The sequence below is a fragment of the Phaenicophaeus curvirostris genome, chromosome 14 (genome assembly GCF_032191515.1).
Source record: "Phaenicophaeus curvirostris isolate KB17595 chromosome 14, BPBGC_Pcur_1.0, whole genome shotgun sequence".
Lineage (NCBI taxonomy): Eukaryota > Metazoa > Chordata > Aves > Cuculiformes > Cuculidae > Phaenicophaeus > Phaenicophaeus curvirostris.
In genome coordinates this window covers 5,354,986-5,375,686 of record NC_091405.1, presented here as the reverse complement: position 1 = coordinate 5,375,686, position 20,701 = coordinate 5,354,986, and the positions used below count along the sequence as shown (strand labels likewise).

Sequence of the window (20,701 nt, the reverse complement as noted above, 5' to 3'; positions counted from 1 at the left end):
AAATTCCTTTTCCACTCATTTCATGTTTTAAAGCCCAACTTTAGTTCTAGACTGACTATAATCACCTCCTTGGCCAAACAGAGCTGTTGTGCTTTCTACTGAAATCGTCTCAGAAAGTGTGGTTTTAGCAACAACTGTACATTCAGGAGTACTTGGAGGCAGCGATGTGACTCTGTGGCCTCTTGCAGGTGGTGTTAGAACAATGTGGTTAAAGGAAGCTGATGCCTTGGTGTCTGCTTGTGGCAGCAGAACACCAGTTCTCACTCAATCCTTTCACTTCAAATAGGTGTTGCAAGTGACTTGTCAGTGCAGTTGCCTTCCTCGCTGCTCTTTGTTTCTGTTCCATTTATGCTACAGTTGCAGTATTAGCTTTTGGGCATGCTAGTTTAGCTTTAAATTACATCTTGCACTGCATGAATTAAAAGGAGGAGCTGCATTAATTTAGCCAGTGCCACATCTCAGTAAACCTACTCTTCAAAATATTATCATATGTAACAAGACTGATGCCAGTGAGTTAATGTTTTAAATGCAGAAGGCCCAGCATGTCTTGTTTATGCTCCAAGGCCATGTCAGACAGTCAGTTCTCCTGCTGCTAGCACCCACCAGTCTAAATAATCTTCATACTCTACTAATTAGAAAAAATAGAGTTTATTATGCCATGGAGGAGAGTGTAAAGGCACCTGGGCATAATTTTTTCAGGCTCTTACGTAATGCAGCATATTCATACAATGCTTCTCAACCAATAGTTTTCTGAACAAAAAGTTACACTGGACTACCTAATGTATTAATAGTAAGTTTAAATGTTTCTCTACATAGCTTTGCTTTCAGCCATCTTGTAAGCTCTACTTTTCCTCAAGTGTTCTCCAAGTTGCATTGCTAATATGTAAAACTTAATAAGATTTTGATGATTTGTCAAAACTACTTTTTTCTCAAATATTTAGCTATGGTAGCAGTGAGAAAACAGCAAAACCATTAACAATAATGGGATGAGCAGTGTTTCTTTGTGTATGTGCCCCTCAGGGACCCAGTCTACTCAGCCCAGAAAGGAACCTCAGGGAGGCAAACAGGAGGTGGTTGGACACTTTTAAGTCTCTCTGATCCTAGTTCCAATGTTCCAGAATAGTTTCTTAGAGCAAGGTAGGACACAAGACAGTTAACTTGTGCCAGGCTTGCAACAGAAGTAGCTGGAGAACTTACAGGTAAGCCCAAATCATCCAGTGCTACCCTGTATCTCCTGAACAGAGAACTCCATAGAGGTGGAATATCCTTCTCTGGGCTTGTTTCAAACTGGAAATGGAAGCAACCTCTGGTATAATCTTAGGAGACAAGTCTGCTGAAGAAATCTGTCTCGGAGTTTGTTCATAGGAGTCTGAGCTTGTTCTCAGAAATCTGGCCAACTCCCACTCAAGTTGTTGCTTGGCTGTCAGCTGCCTGGCTTTTATTAGTAAAGACTTGTGGGTGTGGATCCGAAAACCAGTCTATGTTTTTAAGTGGATTTATATGAAGTTCTACAAATTTAGATGGCAGTCTCAGAATAATTTTTCACATGTAAGCTTTCTTCTAAAATATTTACACCATCTCTAAAAGCCCGTTTATTACAAGGTATGACTTTGTAATACATAAAGGGTTGCTTGTAAAGCATGCATAGAATAGAAGAAGCAAAGATCTCTATATTGTATGTGTTCGCTGCTGACTTGCTCTATATCACATGTATGCAACGAGGAAAGGGCTGCCTTTTGGAGGATACCAGTTTAACTCAGAGTCTGCTTAAAAGGAAAGAGGGGAAGAAAAGTTGGCTGTTGAACCAGTATTTGCTGTTTATAAGATACAGCAGTACAGAAAGCCTGAAGCAATGTTCTGTTTAAAATGATTTCTGTTGGTTCAATGGAGGGAGTAACTGAATTCCTTCATTTATTAACCTCAAGGTGTATGGAGGCACACAGAGGAGATACAGACAGCCTAAAGCGTGGCTCTTGTCATTTGCGATGGCTGTTACTGCACCCTCTGAATGCAGGCACACAGACATGGAAGGAGCTGCCATGTAATTTCTGGAATAACTGGTTTTGGAAAGAGCCTCTTCTGGTGATGCTGCCTTGCCATGCAATTAGAACTGCCTGATATCTGAAGGATGTTCTCCTTCAAAGATGCTCCTACAAAGCAGGCAGCTGCGGCTCTCTGGAGCAGATTTAGATTAAACCACTAAAATGGCAGTCATCCTCCTTCACAGATTACTGACATAAGATGGACAATCCCAAACAATTTTCTCCCTGTCCTAAACTAGGTAGTTAAGTACAATTACTAGGTGTGTCAGAATGGCCTACTTTCTTCAGTACTGCTTTCTGATAGAATATCAAGTTTAAGAAAGCTGAGAATCATAGAATTGTAGAATAGTTAGGGTTGGAAGGGACTTTAAAGATGATCCAGTTCCAACCCCCAAGAAGTGAGACTTTCTGAAAAATATGGAAAGGCTTAAAGGTTTCTTGCAGTTCTTTTTTTTTTTCTTTCTTTTTGTTCCTCTTTTGTTATTTCTGTTTACTCTGATGTGAACGGTCTCAAGGTCAGTAATAAATGTAAATGGAAAGTTCTTGTGATTTTATTCCTGGATGTGAAACTTTTTCTTATAAAATAATGACCTTCAAAGAAAAGTTTTCATAAGTAATTTTACTTGTGTGTTTCATTAGTACAGCATCAATATGATAGATTTTAATGTGAATATTATTAAATCATAGAATGAGAGTGGACTGTACCTTTATAATAAAATTATATTCTGCTAAAGAAAACTTGAACTTTCACTCAAACCAAACAATGTCTGTATTTAGAGTGTGTGACCTGCAGTTTTGCAGTGATACAGGTCTAGCAGTTTTGCTTTATTCTTTAACAGTCTTTGCAAGAGCAGTACTATAACACTCAATGTTAGGAAAGCACTTACCATGGAGGTGAATCAGGATACATGACGTTGACCTGAGAAAGCGTATCCAGATAGGAACCAAAATCAAAAGCTGGGGGAAACTCCTCCATGCAGGTGGATCTCAGGTCTCCAAAAGAGCCGCCATAAGAGAAGCCATCTGGAGCTGGAAAACAGGCAATTAATACTTGCTGCTCTTTTCCTCCATGGTGGATGCTCTGAAACAATATCACTGTTCATAACACTGCCATAAATCAGAAAATAAAGCCCTATGTGAAGCAGAAGAATTATCGGTATTCTGGAACAATCACGTTTTCCAGGGCATTTCTCTTCCTTTAAGAGGAAGTCAGCATTATCTGCAGATGAACTGTGGTGTTTCAGGCTGTGGCACACAGACTATATATTTAGTACTGCCCTACACGATGCAAGTGTCTAAAGCTTTTCTTATGCCTCAGAGGCTGAAAAGGAGTGTCAGCTCTGCTGTGTACATCTTCAAACATCAGCAGGATTGCTGCAGTTCCCAGGAGCTGCATACACTGAAAACTTGCCAGCTCTGTGAAGGCTTTTTTAAAGGAGGCTTAGGTGTTTGACTGTAGGTGTGTCTTGAGAAAAATGTTGTTCTGAATAAAAACACTCACAAAAAGGGGAAAAAATGAAAAACAGTAGAGAAAAATCCTCCTGCTGCCTGCTGTGGGGCTCTCATAATGGTTTCACACAAGAACTTCATAGCTCAAGAAATACCAAGAAGTTAGTGCTGTTTTCTGTCTTTCAGGGCAGTTGGTGTGTAGTGTTCTGCGGTAAATTTCCACAAGAATGTTCTATATTGTGGAAATTCAGCCATCTCCACTCTCAACTCCTTAACTGTCTTAAAAATAAAGCGATCTCTCCTTTTCACTGGCTGCATTGAAACAGTTCCTGGAGAGAAGGGCCAGCTTCTCAAGTGCCATCAAAGTAGTGTCTCTCTCAGCAGAGGGCAAAGGGCAGGACTCACTTGAACTGTCTGCTCCCCACTCTGGCAGTTGTCACCTCTGCCAATTTACTCCTGAGGAATTTACCAGGACTAATCCAGCCTATTATGCACTGTGCTTCCCTTCTGCTTGAGAAGTGAAGGAAGCCAACCTCACAGTGCCTCCCACTGCTCCCAAGCTGGCGGGTGGAAGCGTGCTGGGCTATTAGGATGGCGTGTACTAATGTCAAATTTGCACTTGGGTAGACTGGCACAATTTAGCTTCAGATTATTCTTTTGAATTTCTCTGAAAACATCACTGCTTCTCTTTTTCCGTTTCTCTAGCACTGTTATTGCTAACAGCAGTTAGAAAATTGTCTTTCGTGTTTTTGCCTGACTTCAGGGTCCTTTAAGGAGCTGAAATTAACATAGCAGTGGATTTAAATGTAGTGATTGAATCTTAATGGTCAGTATTTTATCTTGCCAAAATACTGCTGTTCATGGGTAAGAAAGTAACTCCAATTTGAGTTTAACTGTTTAATCTCAAATTTAGCTGCTGAAAAGTAGGAGAAATAGATGTTAAAATAATAGTAGACATTAGTTTTCAGGATTTTTGCCTCCTTTTTCCCTCTGTACATTACCATGGGAGTTTTCATTTCACTTGCAGTTTAAAATTTATTCCCAAAATATAGGTGTTATTCACTTATCTGGATAAACATTTCTGGAAAAGCAAAAAAAAAAATTATTCCTGGCTCCAGGTGGAAAAACTGATCCTAGGAAACGTGCTTCTTTTAGACATGAAAATTCCTCCAATAATTAAATGAAGTCCAACTGACTTCAGTGGGTATTTGATTTACCTCAGTGAATTCAAGATAAAAGCCAATATGTTTTTATGTGACTCACTTATTATATTTTCTACTTAAAGAAGAAAACCTCAACAATGTGCAAAGAACTCTACTGTCATAACAAACTGCAGATATGGGAGCTCCTCAGCCCCAGACGACAAAAATGGTTGAGGATCCTCTCAATTCATTAATCCATTTATAATTTGTATTTTTACTACTCGAAGACTTACAAAGTAACTTCTTATAACTGTTTTTTTTTCCTTAAATGTAGAGATAATCAGGTTCTGTCATTTCCTTGACAAAGCAGCTTTTAACTTCTGGTCAGCAAACCCAACATTGGCCAAAAAATATAATTCTACAATTAACTCCTTCATATTCCCAAATCCTTTCGAAGTGCAGGGGGAGTTTTTGTCAGGGGGTAGGAGGTTATGAATTGGCATTGTTTTGAGAGCAAACCAGTCTCTTCAGTGATGACAGCTGTAATGACGTTTTGATGCCCTTTTTTTTTGTTCATGTCTGGTTATTAACATTGGTCAGAAAGGAAGGAATTGCCCAGTTGTTGTAGGCTGCTGCACAGTGCAGGTCTGAAAAGACTGCTGGTTCTGTGACAAATAGAAATTGTTATATGCTACACTAAGGCTATAATGGGATATAAAAATCAGCTATCAGGAGTCTAGTGATGGAGAAGAAATCTTAATAGTGTAGCAAGGAAAAATAAGCTCTTTAAGAAATGTTGTTGGTATTGGCCTTGTTTTTGTTAACCATTACCTAGGAAGCCTGTACTATGAGAATTCAGAGCCACCACAAAGATGCTAATAAACTACAAAGCTGCCTGTGACCTACTCATCTTGATTTTTACTTATTTTACTTTTTTATTTCTCGCACAGCAGTCAGATGGTTTTTGTTGCCTGTAGCACTAGGTATTAATAAAGTTAAGCATTATCTTGCTATAACTAAGTATCTTACCATATACTGTGTCTCTCCTCAGGTACGGGTGTCTTAACCGTCCGTCCTTTCGCAGACTGCCAACGATGATGGTAACACAGGAGAGAAAGAGCACAAGTCCGATCACTACTCCAGCCACCAGAAGGGGTGAAACAAGTAAACTGGTATCATTTCCATTTTCACCATAGCTGGGGAATTCACCAGTTGGGCTGCTCTGGTTCAAGTGAATTTCTGTATAGCAGAGAAGGAAAGAACATGTCAGTTGTGAAGAGAGACACTGACAAAGTGTGGTGATACAGATGCCAAAACTAAGGGTTTTCAGACTCATTCGGAGTCGTGTTCTGAGTGAGGCATGAGATTTTCATCAAAGCTAGGGCTTGTTATTACATAGAAGTTCAGGCAACGCGGCAGTCCTGCTGGCCTGAGGATATGATAAAATGTTGAAATGGAAAACCACCACAATGAGCACTGAAATCTTACTCATTAAAAACCAGAAAGTAAATAAACTTTATTTACTGACCTTTGGGCTCCCTCATAAGTTTAAATAGAAACCCAGGGATGGTGCCAAACCTGCGCTGCAGTCCCGGCTTTTTTAGTGTGTGAACTGGCTCCACGCCTTGCGGAGAGGTGAGGTTTGCAGTCATTTGCATTTCATCCTCTCTAGTTTGGCCTGATACAGTGTGAGGAAGGAGCTGTGTGGGCAGCCAGACCTCCCCTTAAACCAACGTGGAAGTATTGTGGCACAGTAGGTATGCCCCGCGCTTCACCGGGTCATAGAATCATAGAATCATCAGGTTGGAAGAGACCCACTGGATCATCAAGTCCAACCTGTGCCTGGCTTGGGCACCTATGTTCCAGGCAAGCAGTCTCACACAAGAACATTTCTACTTTCACTTCCACCTCATTTTGATTTTTCAGTCAAAATGCACTCGTACGGTTTGTGGCAAAAACTGTAACTGCTTTCCTCTGTGTTAAACACCCCAAACTCTCTAGCGGGATATCCCTGCCCATGGCAGGGAGGTTGGAACGACATGATCTTTAAGGTTCCTTATGATTCTTTACATCTATTAATTAAGTTCAATAATAAATCTGCTCACATGAGAGAAAAGGAAAATGCAGCAATATGCTATGAAAAGTAGGAATAACTCCAGTAATTTATTCCCAAGCCAAATATCCTTTTGAGACAAGCCAAAGAGAGAATATCAGAAGTTAAACAGTTAGTTTCCTCCAGAGAATCAGCTGGTGATGTGTGATTATATGTGAATTAATTGTCCATAGATGTACTTATAGGGGATTGTAGTACTAAAGGAGGGGAGGTGAGTGTTAGAAATGATGGGATAAAGGATTCAGGATTTCAGCACACAGAACCCCTGCTTAAGTAAAGGTCTTGGTATGTTTATTTGTGGACAAAAGTTTGCGTGTGCAGTAAAGGTAACCAAATTTGGGCCTAGGCCTTGAAAAGAAGTTGCAATGAGCACTCATTTTCCTATCCTTAATCCACAGCTTACTGAAAAACAAAGAAACTACCCCCCTCGCCCCAGAATTAAAAAGGAATCTCCCATTATGTCCATTAGGTGCTTAGGATCAGGCTATGAACCAAGTAAACCTGAATTTTATTGGTGCAAGAAATTATTGGAGTTGCACGTACACCAAGACTAGCTTTAAATATGGCATGGATATATTTTTATATCTGGCTAGATGCCAGCTGGACAGATAAATAATTTGTTTCGTACAGAAAATAAAGCTAAGAAAATTTTGCTCTTTTTAATGTTCCATAAAGTGAATATGTGCTTTCAGAAGTGCAAGCACTTTTTATGTGGATGGATGTTAGCAGACAGTGTTCAACATTTCATTTCCTTTGGGATGCACCACTTAGTGTCTAACAGTCACAATAAGCTTAAAAAGAAGAGGATGGCCTCAAGCCAATGTATATTATCATTGGCTAACGCTCAGCATTGAGAGAACTAACTAGAAACTTAAAAAAACCTGGGGAATTAGCATGTCATGGGGTTTTTGTTAATTTTTTTAGAAGCACTTGACTGTTGGCTGAGAATCTTTATAAGCAATTAAGATAGAAAGCCAAGAAACGTCCTGAGATTTTTACGAAGCATTTCACGCCAAAAGAGAAAACTGAATTTTCTGAAAATAAAATGTCAGCATGAAATCCAAAGTGTACAGAAAACTGTTCTACTTAATGCTCAGCGCAAAGACGTTTTGGGTATGGGATGTATGTTTAAGGGGTTGATTCTGCTGATCTTATGACCACTGCACTAGAACTAAGATTCCTCAAAGTGTACAAAATTCTAATTCTCATTTGTGCACTTTTTTTAGATGTCTCTGTTGGTAATATGTCCAACGTGTGTGTATTCCTGCTGGCTTTCCATAGCTGTGTTTATTTGGATTTTGCAAATTCTACCTTTGGAAGATGCAAAAATCACAGCAGTGCCAGTTTTTAAACCACGGCTGCACAGAACTGACGCCTGAACTGAAAGTATGGGTGGATGAGTTATTGGTCATTTTGGCTGACTTGCAAGGACAAATGGGAAGAGTCAACTTTGTTGCTTTCATGATAGGAACGTGAGTCTGGGGCCTGAGGTTGCTCCATGCATCACGTTTGTGGTCTTCAGTTCAGAGTAAGGTAGTACTGAAATGAGTCGGTGATAGAACTTCCTGCCAAGCTTAGGGGAAAACAAGAGGCCACAGAGAGTGATTCTGGAGCTTCCGAAACTGGGACCACTTTCAAATGATCCCCTGAACAGGAAGGTTCTACAGAACAAAGGAGTAGACCAGATTGTTTTGTTGTTGTGTATTTTTTAGTGGTAAACATGCACGAATCCTTTATATATAATTTTTGAAATATGAATTATATTGGATGTACAAACCATTGTTTTTATCCAGCAATGGGTGTTGTGGCTGGCTGCCACGGCTGGGAATGCAATGGAAGGGGCACATATGGCTTAGCGAACACTTCATGCAGAATTACAGTACTCGTGGAAAATTGCCAACACTATTCATTTGGTGTTAGATGATCTGTTACTCATCTGCAAAATCCCTGAAAATACCACATTATATTATTTTACCCAGTGCTCCTGCATCAAAACAGACCAGCCTGTAAAGGAATTCCATGTAACTCAAGGAGGAGTTTTTGTGGTGTGTATTGTGCTATTTCTCCTTCTTTGAAGGGACACTTCCTACTCATTTCTAACTCGGCAGGAAGGAATGTTGAAGTTTCAGTTGGGTCAGACCCTGTCAGAGTTAAATGTCTCGGTGTGCAGATGCTTCATGGGAGTTTGGTTTGTCCACGATACAGCCCTTAATTAAGAGTGGCTTCCCTCTTTTCTCCCTGGCTTTTACCTGCTTGTATCCCAGATGAGACAGAATGGAAGCAATACGTATAAATGAAAATAGTTTCTCTCCATGCTGAAATAGTTGTTTTGTGTGGTTGTTTTTTTCTTTCTCTGTAGGCACATCAAGCCTAGTGAAGCTGCAACAGTGTCTGTAATTGATACAGTTTTCTTTGTTCACTTTAAAAATCCAAGATGATTTAAAGCTGGATCTTACTAAGATAACCAAATCTCTTCCTCTGGTTTAAAATCCCTCCATTGTCTTAATAAAGATGCCAATTCGTGTTATCATTAGTGGAGAGGATAAGACGCAGACTGGTTTTGTTTCCCAGACTGAAATGTGCATGAATAACTCATGAAGTGCTGATGTGTTGCACTGGGAGGATTTTGTGTGCAGAATCATAGACCTCTACATCCCTGCCAGCCTCAGTTAAGCCTTGCCTGAGGACACAACAGGCTTAGTGGTTCCTTGCTGCTCTAGAGCTGAAGCACACTGACAGAACCATGTTGTATTGCATGTACACCCTGGGTTAGTACAAGTTATTTGGGCACCTAGCACCTCCTATTACCTTTAAGCATGAAATATTAACAAAATGGACAGGACTGGAAATGAGCAGGAGGAAGCTCAGTATATGATAGTGCATAATATGCTTTGATTTTTAAATAATCATTACAAAGTGTCTCAAACACCAAAGCCATTTGGAGCACGTTTTTGATATCCTTGTTTTTTAAATCCTGGTTGTGACAATGTTGGAATATGCAGTCTCTTTATCAAGGGGAGGAGATTGACAGATGGCAAAGAGGAGTTGAGAGGTCCCAGCAAGGAACTAATTCTGCCTTTATGAGTGGTCAAAGATAATTTGATTTGGGCAAGAGTGACCAACTAGATTCTGCCCTTGCTGCTGTACTAAGAAACAAGCCTTTGGCTACAGCTGCTATTGGGCTGCTGTTAGCACTGCTTATTCCTGTAGCTCCCAGGCAGGGGGAGGCGCATTACAAAATCAAGCTGAAAAAGGTTTCAAATTGTGGGTAGTGGCTTTGTACAGAGTGGAACTGTAGCAAGGGAGACAGGGATGGTATTCAAGTCATTGAAAGTAAAGACCCCGTAAGAGCTAAATCTTTTTTAAAGTAAAGCAGCTAAAAAAAAAAAATCTGTTGGATTCAAACCTTCTGTTGGATTTAAACCTATTCCATCTGGATGCTGAGGAAGGCTGGAATCTCCCATTTATGCTAGATCTCATCTGCTTATGAGACTTGGTTATCCCTGGCATGCATCAGGAGTGGGTGCAGATTGAAATCTGGCCTCTGTTTTATGTACATTTATACTTCGTTCAACTCTGTGCAAACCATCTGCCAGTTTTAAGTGCAATGGTGATTTAACAAGTTTTGCTTTTATTTCTTTTTAACTTTTCCAATACCTAGGTGTAGTGAAAGTATTAGTAATTTCAGTAATTCCACAAAGGGGAAAGCATATGAGAACAGATGAGCACTGTCAGACTTGATATTGAAATCATCCCATGTTCTACAGAACACTTGTTGGATCTATGCTTTCTTCTGATTCTCTGCTTAAAAGTCCCGTTTAATGATGAAGGTGGAACTGAATGCTCCTTCCCCATTATAAAAAAAGAGGAAAATACTGTGTTTTTCAGTAATTCTGAGCAGGTAGGATAGGGAATAAACTTCTATGTGTTTTTCTCAAAGAGCTTCTTGCAGTCTACTTTCTGTCTTCTTGCAAGGCTACCCTCTGTGCCCCTGGTGAAAGATTAATCTTAGCACACCTACTGTTGCGTGCTGCACCACATCACATCTACAGCAGCTGTGATGGCAACTTATTAAGGAAGGAATAACTAGGGGCCCATAAAGACTTCAAAACTGAGTAAATACCAGATTGTTGATGTATGGAAGATGGAAAATTTGTTACTGAAGAGAAAGGGTTTTGTAGATCTGGCTGGTGTCACATGTAATGAGCTAGGTCACGCTGCCTTAATATTTGAATGTATTGAACATTTGGGTTCTTGCCCTCTCAGCTGTGCAGCACTGCAGACTGTCAGGCTACAATGTGAACTCACATCTGCGTGTTTTTAATACCGAAATAATAAAACCACTCAGCCTACCACACTATGGGAATGTCGTCTATCAGATTCTTCCTATGCTTGAAAGAAGCCAGAAGCAGATAAGAACCGCTCCCTTAGTATGTTAAATGTTTCAGTAGTGATGAGGAAGAACTGACGATGATGCTAAGAGCAGGCAAGGCTATTGGTCCTTTCACATTTGTCTCGTCTCATAGCAAAGCTGAGCAAACAAGTGGAAGACTAGAATACTCTGGGAAATGTTCTTGCTGTAAATCTGTTTTACAAAAGCCATTCAAATAGCATGAGGAAATTTTCAGTTCAGGAGGCCCAGGAGTATATTTAACTCTCACTGCTTGCCTCTACAGCCTGGGGGCCCATCACATCTTGTCCTGCTGTTCTCTGTGCTTTTCCGATTTGCACGCATAAAATTAAACTGCCTCCTAAATTACAACTGATATTCAGTAATAAACACATAGGGATTGCTTCAAACTTTTACCTTAATGGGGCTTGTAAAGGGCATCGTATGTTGTACGTATTCATAGATTAAAGGTTGGTGGATATAGTTTGGCTCATGTATATTGCAGCTCAAGCTATTTCATCCAGTTACTGCTTTTGAAAGCCCATTAACTTGTGCTTGGTTGTAGTTTATCTTCTGGAATGCTACTTAGTAGTTATTTGGCAAATCTATGAATAAATATATTTTTGCTGTCAGTTGCTGCAAGTGTAACACTTAAACAGTTCCCAAAACCAGGTGAATTCATTATGATTTTTAAGTTTGAGTTAAAAAATCTTTTCCTATACAAGTGGTTAACTAGTCTTGCCTGATTACTGCCAGTGTGGGAGATACTCGGCATAATCCAAATCCGTATGAATGCCATTAGCCAGGCAGGACACACATTTAGACCAAGCTTCTCTGCAGCTCGCTCTTTGATCTTTCTCACAGCATGTATATGTTCTAATCATAATTAAAACTTTTCACTGATTAATAGTAAAAAATCAAACCGTTACTCAGAACATGAGACTGTGTGGAAAGGACATTTCAGTTTTATCTGATGCTCTCAGTTTAAAATGAATTTAGAGCACACTTATAGGTAGAGAAGCCGCTTGTGACCTTGAGAAGCTTGTCCAAGGCAGAAAGGGTGGCCTTTCCTCTGAGATATCTAACTCTGCCTTTTTATCATGTCTGCTGGCTATCAGATAATGACTTTTCTCTTCTTGCATTGACATCCTTATTACAGAGCCAAAATGAATAAGATTGGATCACCAGCAGCCTGCAAATTGAGAATGTCAGAAGCAAAGAGAATGTGGCTGCATAAGGGCTCAGAAAATAAATCTTTTCAGATGCTGTGGCTTTAGGGTATTATGTTGATGTCACAGCCGCATGTATAGGTGCTGTTTCAAATTAACAGGAAAAATCTTCCAATTTTCTGATCCATGGTCTATGTTATCAACATGATAAATACCACTGCAGTGAAACAAATCACTCTGGAAGTATAAAAGCTCACTTTCTGATGGACAATATATTCCTTCCTGTATTTTCTCATATACAAACAACTTTGAACTAATACAATTTTATAAGCAGGACCCAAACCTATTACTTTTTTCAGAAACTCTATATTAGGGCTTGGAAATAAGTACGATGAGAATCCTATTTTACCCATTAAAGTAAAGTTAGCTTCATAAGCTCAAATCCAACTTGGGTTGGTAGTAACTTGACCGGGGCAAACCCAATGATATTTTTTTTAATGTGAGAAACTGGTATTTTGGCTTCTCATATAGAATCTGGGGGGAAAAATGTAGCAATATAATAATTTTTCTTTTTATTCTGAGAGGAAAAAGTTTGAAAAATTGTAATTGGCAAATAATTCTGTAGTTTACCTTAGCAGTCTGTCTGCTTGAACTGTGATCCAGATGTCTCATGTCTCAACCATTTTCAGGAGGTTGAGCTCTGTCTGAACTAGATCTAATGATCTAGTGATCTCATGTGACTAAAGAGATACCTGTAAGGCAGGTGACCGCTCATGGAAGATATAGGCCAGGCAGGAAGCCTAATCTATATTGGGGGGAAAAAACCCCAGAAGTCAAAACTTTTCTGTGGGAAGTTCCATTCTTTACAAACTTTACTTTCCACCTACACAGAGAAAATGAGAAGGCAGGGATGAAATTCTCGTGAGCTCTAACAGTAACAACAGGTGAGCAGCTGACTTGTGCTCTGCTGCCTGCTATATGCATTTACGAATCTGTAAATCAGCTATCCACTGCTGATTAATATTAAATTGGCTCAAGTTTATGAGACTTTTAAACTTATGCAGTTTTGTATTTTCCTTTTTGCTTTCAAATATTCAATTAGTTATATTAACCAGCATCTTTCAGCAATTGTTAACCTGCTCATATGATTTGAACCTCTGTAAAAGCGCTCATAAAGATGATGTCTGCAACAAAGTTCTGAGACTGAATTAATAACTCAGCCTCAGGAGTCATATCCACCTTCTATATGCCTCAAACACCCCTTCTAGAGGGCTCGAGGCTATGTGTTGCTTCTAATTTTTTTTAATCCCTTTCCTCTTGTTCCATGAGGGGAGACTTCATCGCTCTCTACAACTCCCTGAAAGGAAGTTGTAGTGAGGTGGCTGTTGGTCTCTTCTCCCAAGTATCAAGGGGTTGAACAAGAGGGAATGGCCTCAAGTTGTACCAGGGAAGGTTTAGATTGGATAGTAAGAAAAATTTCTTTACTGAAATAGTTGTGAAGCAGTGGAACAGGCTGCCCAGGGAACTAGTGGAGTCTCCATCCCTGGAAGTGTTCACAAATTGTATAAATGTGGCACTTTGGGACATGGTTCAGCTGGCACGGTGGTGTTGGGGTGACGATTGAACTGGATGAGCTTAGAGGTCTTTTCTGACCTTTAAAGTTTCTATGATTCTGTTCTATGAAATAATTGTATTTCTTTTTACATCCCCATCTCCTGTCTTCAAGAGTAGTCTACTAAAAATATATATGTAGAGGAATGATTGACATTCAGTACTTAGAAAATAATGACAACTACTGAAATACTGTTCTAGCTTGTTATGTAAGGAACTGAGCACTTAGCTAGAAAACTGTTAATGCTGGAATCCAAAGATCTGTCTTCAAGAGGTGGTAGCATATGCGATATATCTTGGTCTTTCTTTCAAGATGACTTGAATTTTTTTTAAGTAATTAAAATGGTTTTGCAGTGTTTATATGCAGTTCCACATGAATTATGGTGCTGATGTCACAGAGAATGCAAAGCTTATACTAGGACTTGCATTATCATTTGTATCTGTAAAAGCTACAGCAGTATCTCCCTGCCTAAGTACAAGAGTATTCTCATACCATTAAGAAGCAATTTCCTTCCCTCAGATCCTGTGTGAATAGGACTAAGACACTTAGACAGCTGCAGGAATGTCAGTATCTCAATAATGGTTGGATTGGATGATCCAGTGGGCCCTTTCCAACCTGGTGATTCTATGGTGGTTCAATGAATAAAACCAAACCAGATATTGATCATTGGGACAGTTTCAGTCACCTAGTGTCTTGATTGCTAAAGGAGCCACCAAAATTCAAGGACACTGAAAGCTTTATAGAAATTAAATTACTCAAACATTACTATTTGAAAAACTGGGAGGAAGAAATCCCTTTCTTTAAAACCCCCGTTGCTTACTGTAGAAGACCCATTTGGTTAGAGGACTGGTAAACTGGAGTACAGGACTTGCCATGCAGCCAAACACCATTGCACATACCTGCTCTGCAGTGCCCAGGAGCTGGCAAAATGCGTGCCATGTATTCTGCCCTCCCCTGTCTTTAACTGTAGCTGGCAGATCTGAGTCAGATTTAAAGGGGAAAGAAGACTCACAGCACTAAAGGGCTGAAAAAAACTCCTCCCCCACCTGACAGGCAGCAGGGTTTCTCCTGGAGTAGCATAGCAGGCCGCTGCCTTGTAGATATACCGTATTTTATAGGTTCCACATGGTTCCTTCTTATAAATAATATGACATTGGGTGCTTTTCCATTTGAGATGGCAGAGGAAGGACTTTAAAACCAACCAAACAACCCCCCTGCCCCAAACAAGTGTGGTCCTTAGGGAAGTGTATTTATTCATATTTCTATATAAATCGCAGCCTGTACATGTCTGTACTTTAAATATAAAATACAGTTTCCACCTCAAGGTTAGTTTCAGCATAGGGTAAACATCCATAGCTGCTAGATGAGGTAGCTACACCTTCCTGCCTGCAGAGAAGCTGGAAGAGGGTCTCTGTTGTTCCCCAAACAAAAGCCCCAGCTGAGGACAGATATTTGCAGATACCCCGAGAAACATCAGAGGATGCTACACCATTTTCTCTCCAGGTAATGAGAAGCCTAGGCTACAAGTATTCCTCCCTCTTCTTAAACCCAACCTAGTTATTATTTTCAAATGGGACTTTAAAAAAAAATAAAAAATTCTAAAGGAAGCAGAAATTGCCAGTGTGCATTGTTCTGTGCTGCTACCGAATGAGACTGAGTGAGAAGAATAACAGACGCAGAGTAAGACTAGAACAAGAACTTTGCCTTTTCCTGTAAGCACATTGTTTCTTAGATGGAACTCCATTTAAATAATTATATATTATGGGAAACTTGTTTACTTTTTGAATTACAAAGGTCTTGTAACCCCCTTTGTAATGAGCAGTGTCTGTAGGCTGGAACCTGTGCAGTGCCCAGAGTACCCCTGACAATGCCTCACCCTGCACACTGACTGTTGGCAACACTGGTTTTTGTGGCCTTTTGAACAAAAGGGATCAGGAAGTGGTTCAGTCCCAGAAAATTTGTGCCCTTCAGGGATGGTTCTAAAAAAACTACCTAAATGAAAGCTCTTTTTGGGATACTGCCTGGGACAGCAGGAAAAAAGAAATCCCTTCTCTGGGTAGTGGTGCTCACAGCAAAGGGATGTGCTGTGTATGTTCAGTCTAATAGTAAAGGTCACTAACTGTTATTCTGCAGTTTATCAGATAACTGTGATTTCATCTCTGGACACAATTTGCTGTTTTGGATGAGGCAGGAGGATCTTTCTTGGAGGATTAACCTCCCACTGCAGCACAAATTGACCCTTGATTGTTTCCTGAGCCTTGCTGTTAACTCCTGAAGTGCCTTAACCACCCTACCACTCTGATTTCTATTTGTAGTCCTGTTGGAAATGTCTCTGCTAAATTGTTCCCGTTCACCCACTGGAGGGAAAAAAAATCCTTTATGAAAAAAAGCCATGAGATTCTTGATGGAGAAACTAGTATCTAGGCTGGTGTAAAATCCTCTTCTGTTCCCTTACAAGGACACAGGCTAGTATATGGAGAAAAATATTCTTTGTAATAGAAAAGGGAGTTTATTTCCTAGGTTATCCTGATCACAAATGATTGCAAAGGGATTTTCATCTACATTCTTGCTGACAGCAAGGGCTTTTACAGTTGCTGATTAAGAAGTTTAAAAAGACTCACAAAAAGATTTTGAACCATGTCTTCAGTTTCCTCTTACCTGCCTTGATAATTCATTCTAACTACATACTGTCTGGTCAGAGTTACATCGTTAGGCTCATAAAGAGGATTCACATGGTGTGGCCAATTAAGATGCTTCTATTCAAATTAACCAAACATTCTTCTTCCCTGCCAAAAAGGTATCTGTTACATGATAGCCTTGCAACACAGGAGAACTCAGAACAGTTTTATATAAGGGTGATGTAAGGAGTTCACATCAGACAGATTCATCACCATCTCAGAGACTGCTAAGCTTAGGTGCGTAAATTGTATTTAAATTCTGTGGACTAATACTTGCATGAGGTACCTGGATACACTGCTACCTCAGTTTTGGTGTGAATATATGAACATCTTCAGTTTCTTATGCATAAGCAATCAGATTAAAAGACAAAAGATTAAAAGCAAGTTGAAATTTTATATTATTTGCATTAGCAGACAATGAGGTTTTTTGTGAAGGAAGTGACAGCATGAAAATAGCTCCTATTTTATATGACACAGTAGAAATACAACATGTGAGCTGGAGAAAAGTGAAAGCTATTCTGAAAAAGGCTTATTCATGAAAGTGCTGTAGCACTGACAGTAATGAAAGGGGCAAAATGGTGCTCAGGGGTTACGAGAGAAATATCAAATTCTAGTGAAATGCAATGGGATATGTGTCATCAGTGCTGGGCACCATCTTCACAAAGACCATGCACCTAGAGACCTGGGTAAAATCCCTTCCAGCGCAGCAGCAGAGTCACAGAGTTTTCAGCAGCGGCAAAAACTTGGTCCTTTCTTGTGAAACGGTGCTGTGGCTTTTGGAGGGACCAAGTGACAATAACAGTGATTGAACCACAGGCCTGAAATTTGTGTTTCACCCCAGAGATCTCCCCAGGTCACCAGTCTGACATCTGGTGAGACACAGCTGAGGGCCGAGGCCTCCACCAAACATCACCCATCTGCATGAATGCTGGCTGAACGAGTGAGCCAAGGAATGCTAAGATGATGTGGAAGCCTTCAGTCACTCAAAGCAAGAGCAATGCAATGACTGATTAATTTGAATCATAGAATCATAGAATCACTAGGTTGGAAGAGACCCACTGGACCATCGAGTCCAACCATTCCCATCAAACACTAAACCATGTCCCTCAGCACCTCATCCACCCGTCCCTTAAACACCTCCAGGGAAGGGGACTGAATCCCCTCCCTGGGCAGCCTCTGCCAGTGCCCAGTGACCCTTTCTGTGAAAATTTTTTTCCTAATGTTCAGCCTAAACTTCCCCTGGCGGAGCTTGAGGCCATTCCCTCTTGTCCTGTCCCCTGTCACTTGGGAGAAGAGGCCAGCTCCCTCCTCTCCACAGCCTCCTTTCAGGTAGTTGTAGAGAGCAATGAGGTCTCCCCTCAGCCTCCTTTGCTGAAATTGAATAAAGATAAGCTTAGAAAAGGCGGCTGTTTTCTCTTTAAAGCTCTTGTGCTTCAATGTATGCATGAACTCCTGGTGGTTATCGTAACTAGAAAGTGCAGTATGTAAAAAGCTGAGATAAGCCCTATTTAATTATTAAAAAACTAACAGTATGTTTTGATCTGCTACAGAGAGAAGATGTAAACTCCAAATTACCCTACTGCCTCCAAGCAATTCTGAACTATTACATTACCTTGGAGTAGCAAGTGAACAGCTATTTCTCAGAATTTACAAAACCATGGGCCTCACAGCATATCCTAAATATAATTGTACTGGCAAAATGCCCAAGTAGAATGGCAATGGGAAGTGAATAGTTTTTTGATTATTTTAATTTTATTTTTCTTTAATCCATAGTGCCCACTGTCCTGGAGCTGGAGGAAAAACATTAAATGGGAAAGGTCTGAAATCTCTGCGTTTATCAAATAGTTTCTTTAACTCCTGATACTTTTGAGGGGTCTGAGTCAAAGGTGGTGGAGATATCTTGAAACAGTTCTACAGCAATATGTTGTTCATGACTTGGAGAAGGGAGAGGCCCTGCCTTCTGCTATAAATTGGTAAGGGCAGGTGATTTCAAGTTAGATGTGGTTGTTTTGGTTTGGTGGCTTGTGTGGGTTTTCTGGTTGTGTGTTGGGTTTTTTTGTTTGTTTGTGGTTTGGGTTTTTGGTGTTTATTATTTAGCTCTTATTGGACATAAGAGGACAGATTGCAGTTCTTTACCAAGGAAGGTATGAACTCTATGCAAGAATAAAACACTCTTTGAATCCCTGCCGCCTTCTAGATACCTTCTAGATAGCATTGGTATTAATTGGGGAAATGTGCTAGAAATGTTAACAAGGATAAACACTGTGTTTTATGGAGCTATACCTACAGCTTTATAATGTTCAACCTGTGCATTTTATCCTACTACAATGTGTTCTAAAGGCTGTACCAAATATCACACAGTGCAGGGGCTTTCTCTTTAGCTCCCATCTCTCATCTCCCTAGTGCTGACAGCATATGATACAAGGAATATCATGCTGTTTGGAATATTAAAATAATTGATGTATTTGTATTTACTGTCTCACTTGTTAATACTGTCTTGTCAAGTCCTTCTGGGGGTGAGATCACAGATTTTTCTAACTAGCAGCTGCTGCACAGTTTCCTAAAATACCAGTTTTTTAGGGTCGGGCCAAAGAAGACAGGGTTGGTGATAAGAACAGATGGCCTCATAGCTGACAGCATACCTGAGCTTGAAAGGACTGAATGCTTGGGAAGGTGTGAGCAACCTTGTTGATTCAAGAAGTGCTAAAGCTGTTCAGTAAGCTTTTGGATTTGGAAAGGAAAGTCACTGCTGCTGTTCATCTCCTATGTTACTTGGAGACAAACCCTGTCTGTGAAGAGATTAGAGATAGCCTAAGAATGCGTACGTTTATTCCTTGTGTTGCCCTTTATCAGCGTTTCATTACCTAAAAGCTGCAGAGGGAAAGTTATACATACCAACCTTAGGAAATTACTGACTGTAAAAAGTAATGAGAAATGTATAATGAGTTAATTTACAATATTTGTCAAGATTATTACTAACTTGTATGAATTATGGGCCTGTTTGCTCTGATCAGTTTGCACAAGATTTTTTTCTTTTACTCGCTTGCTGGCTATGAGGTGATGCAACTGATAAAGCACAAGTACTCTGTAATTTCTTTTGCACTGCTCCTGCTCCATCCGATCAAGTCTTCATCACCACCAGTTCCTGGATTGTTACACGAGGAATCAATACAGTGACCAGTCAAATTATCTAGCACACTGGCTCAGTTATCTGCTCATCTCTCAATTATCCCCCAAACTTGAAATACAAAGAAGCAGATGCTCTGAGGTAAGATTTCAAATGAGCCAGATTTCAATAAGAGGTGCTGGAGGAATACTTCTTTTAAAACTGCATTCATACCAGTTTTACATGTGCAAGTTTAATGTACATGCATAATGATCATGGTGTGAGATCAGATTAATTGTTCATGCATGTTAGCATCTGTAAGTTAGAAAAATAACTAATTATTTGCAAGTTTACTGAATTACTTTTGTTGTTATGGTTGTATTTTCCAGTGACGTTTTTTTTTTTTCCACTAGAATTTTGGCAGATTGTTTTTGATCTTAGTAAGTTTTTTTATTCTAAAAGCAATTTTAAACAGAATAATCTAACTTCAAGGTTTTGTCTCATCTTGGAGTAACAATATTTTATTCTGAGAAGTATGTTCCTGTAAAGACAGTGCACTTAATCTTCATTATTGCTATTGAATTACAATAATAAATGAAGGAGAAAGGTGCTTGAACCTTGGAATAACATGTAGTTGATCTCTGTCACATTTGCTTTAGATGTGGCTTCTTTAGGGTGACAATACCTTCCTGAATGGAAGGAGGAAATCATGGAGAAGATGGTAAGGAAACCATATTCTGTGAGAATGTGATCTTTCTTTTGCAAGACTGCTTGCATCAGTTGTTCCGTTAAGCTTTGTCCAAATAAAAATGCATTTAATGTATTTGTCCTAGCAGTTAGCACTGAAGAGCCAATGAGAAGAGTAACACTTCTTCCTCCTGCTCCTGACACAGAACGGCTTGTGTAGGGTAGACAGGAGAAAGATGCAGCAACTTCATTCCCTATCCTGTGTAGTTAGGCCAAAGACTGGCTGAAAGGGATCAACTGCCTTATCACAAAA

The 20,701-nt window shown here is 39.8% G+C and overlaps 1 protein-coding gene across 1 annotated transcript in view; it reads right to left on the bottom strand.

Moving 5' to 3' along the window:
- Nucleotides 1-20,701, bottom strand: part of BEAN1 (brain expressed associated with NEDD4 1) — a 52,893-nt gene that overhangs the window by 10,621 nt on the left and 21,571 nt on the right. Inside the window, exons 3-4 of the mRNA XM_069868546.1 lie at nt 5,663-5,872; nt 2,930-3,071 (exon numbers count right to left, since the gene is read on the bottom strand). Coding sequence (XP_069724647.1) covers nt 2,930-3,071; nt 5,663-5,872 — 352 coding nt within the window. The remainder of the gene's footprint in view (nt 1-2,929; nt 3,072-5,662; nt 5,873-20,701) is intronic.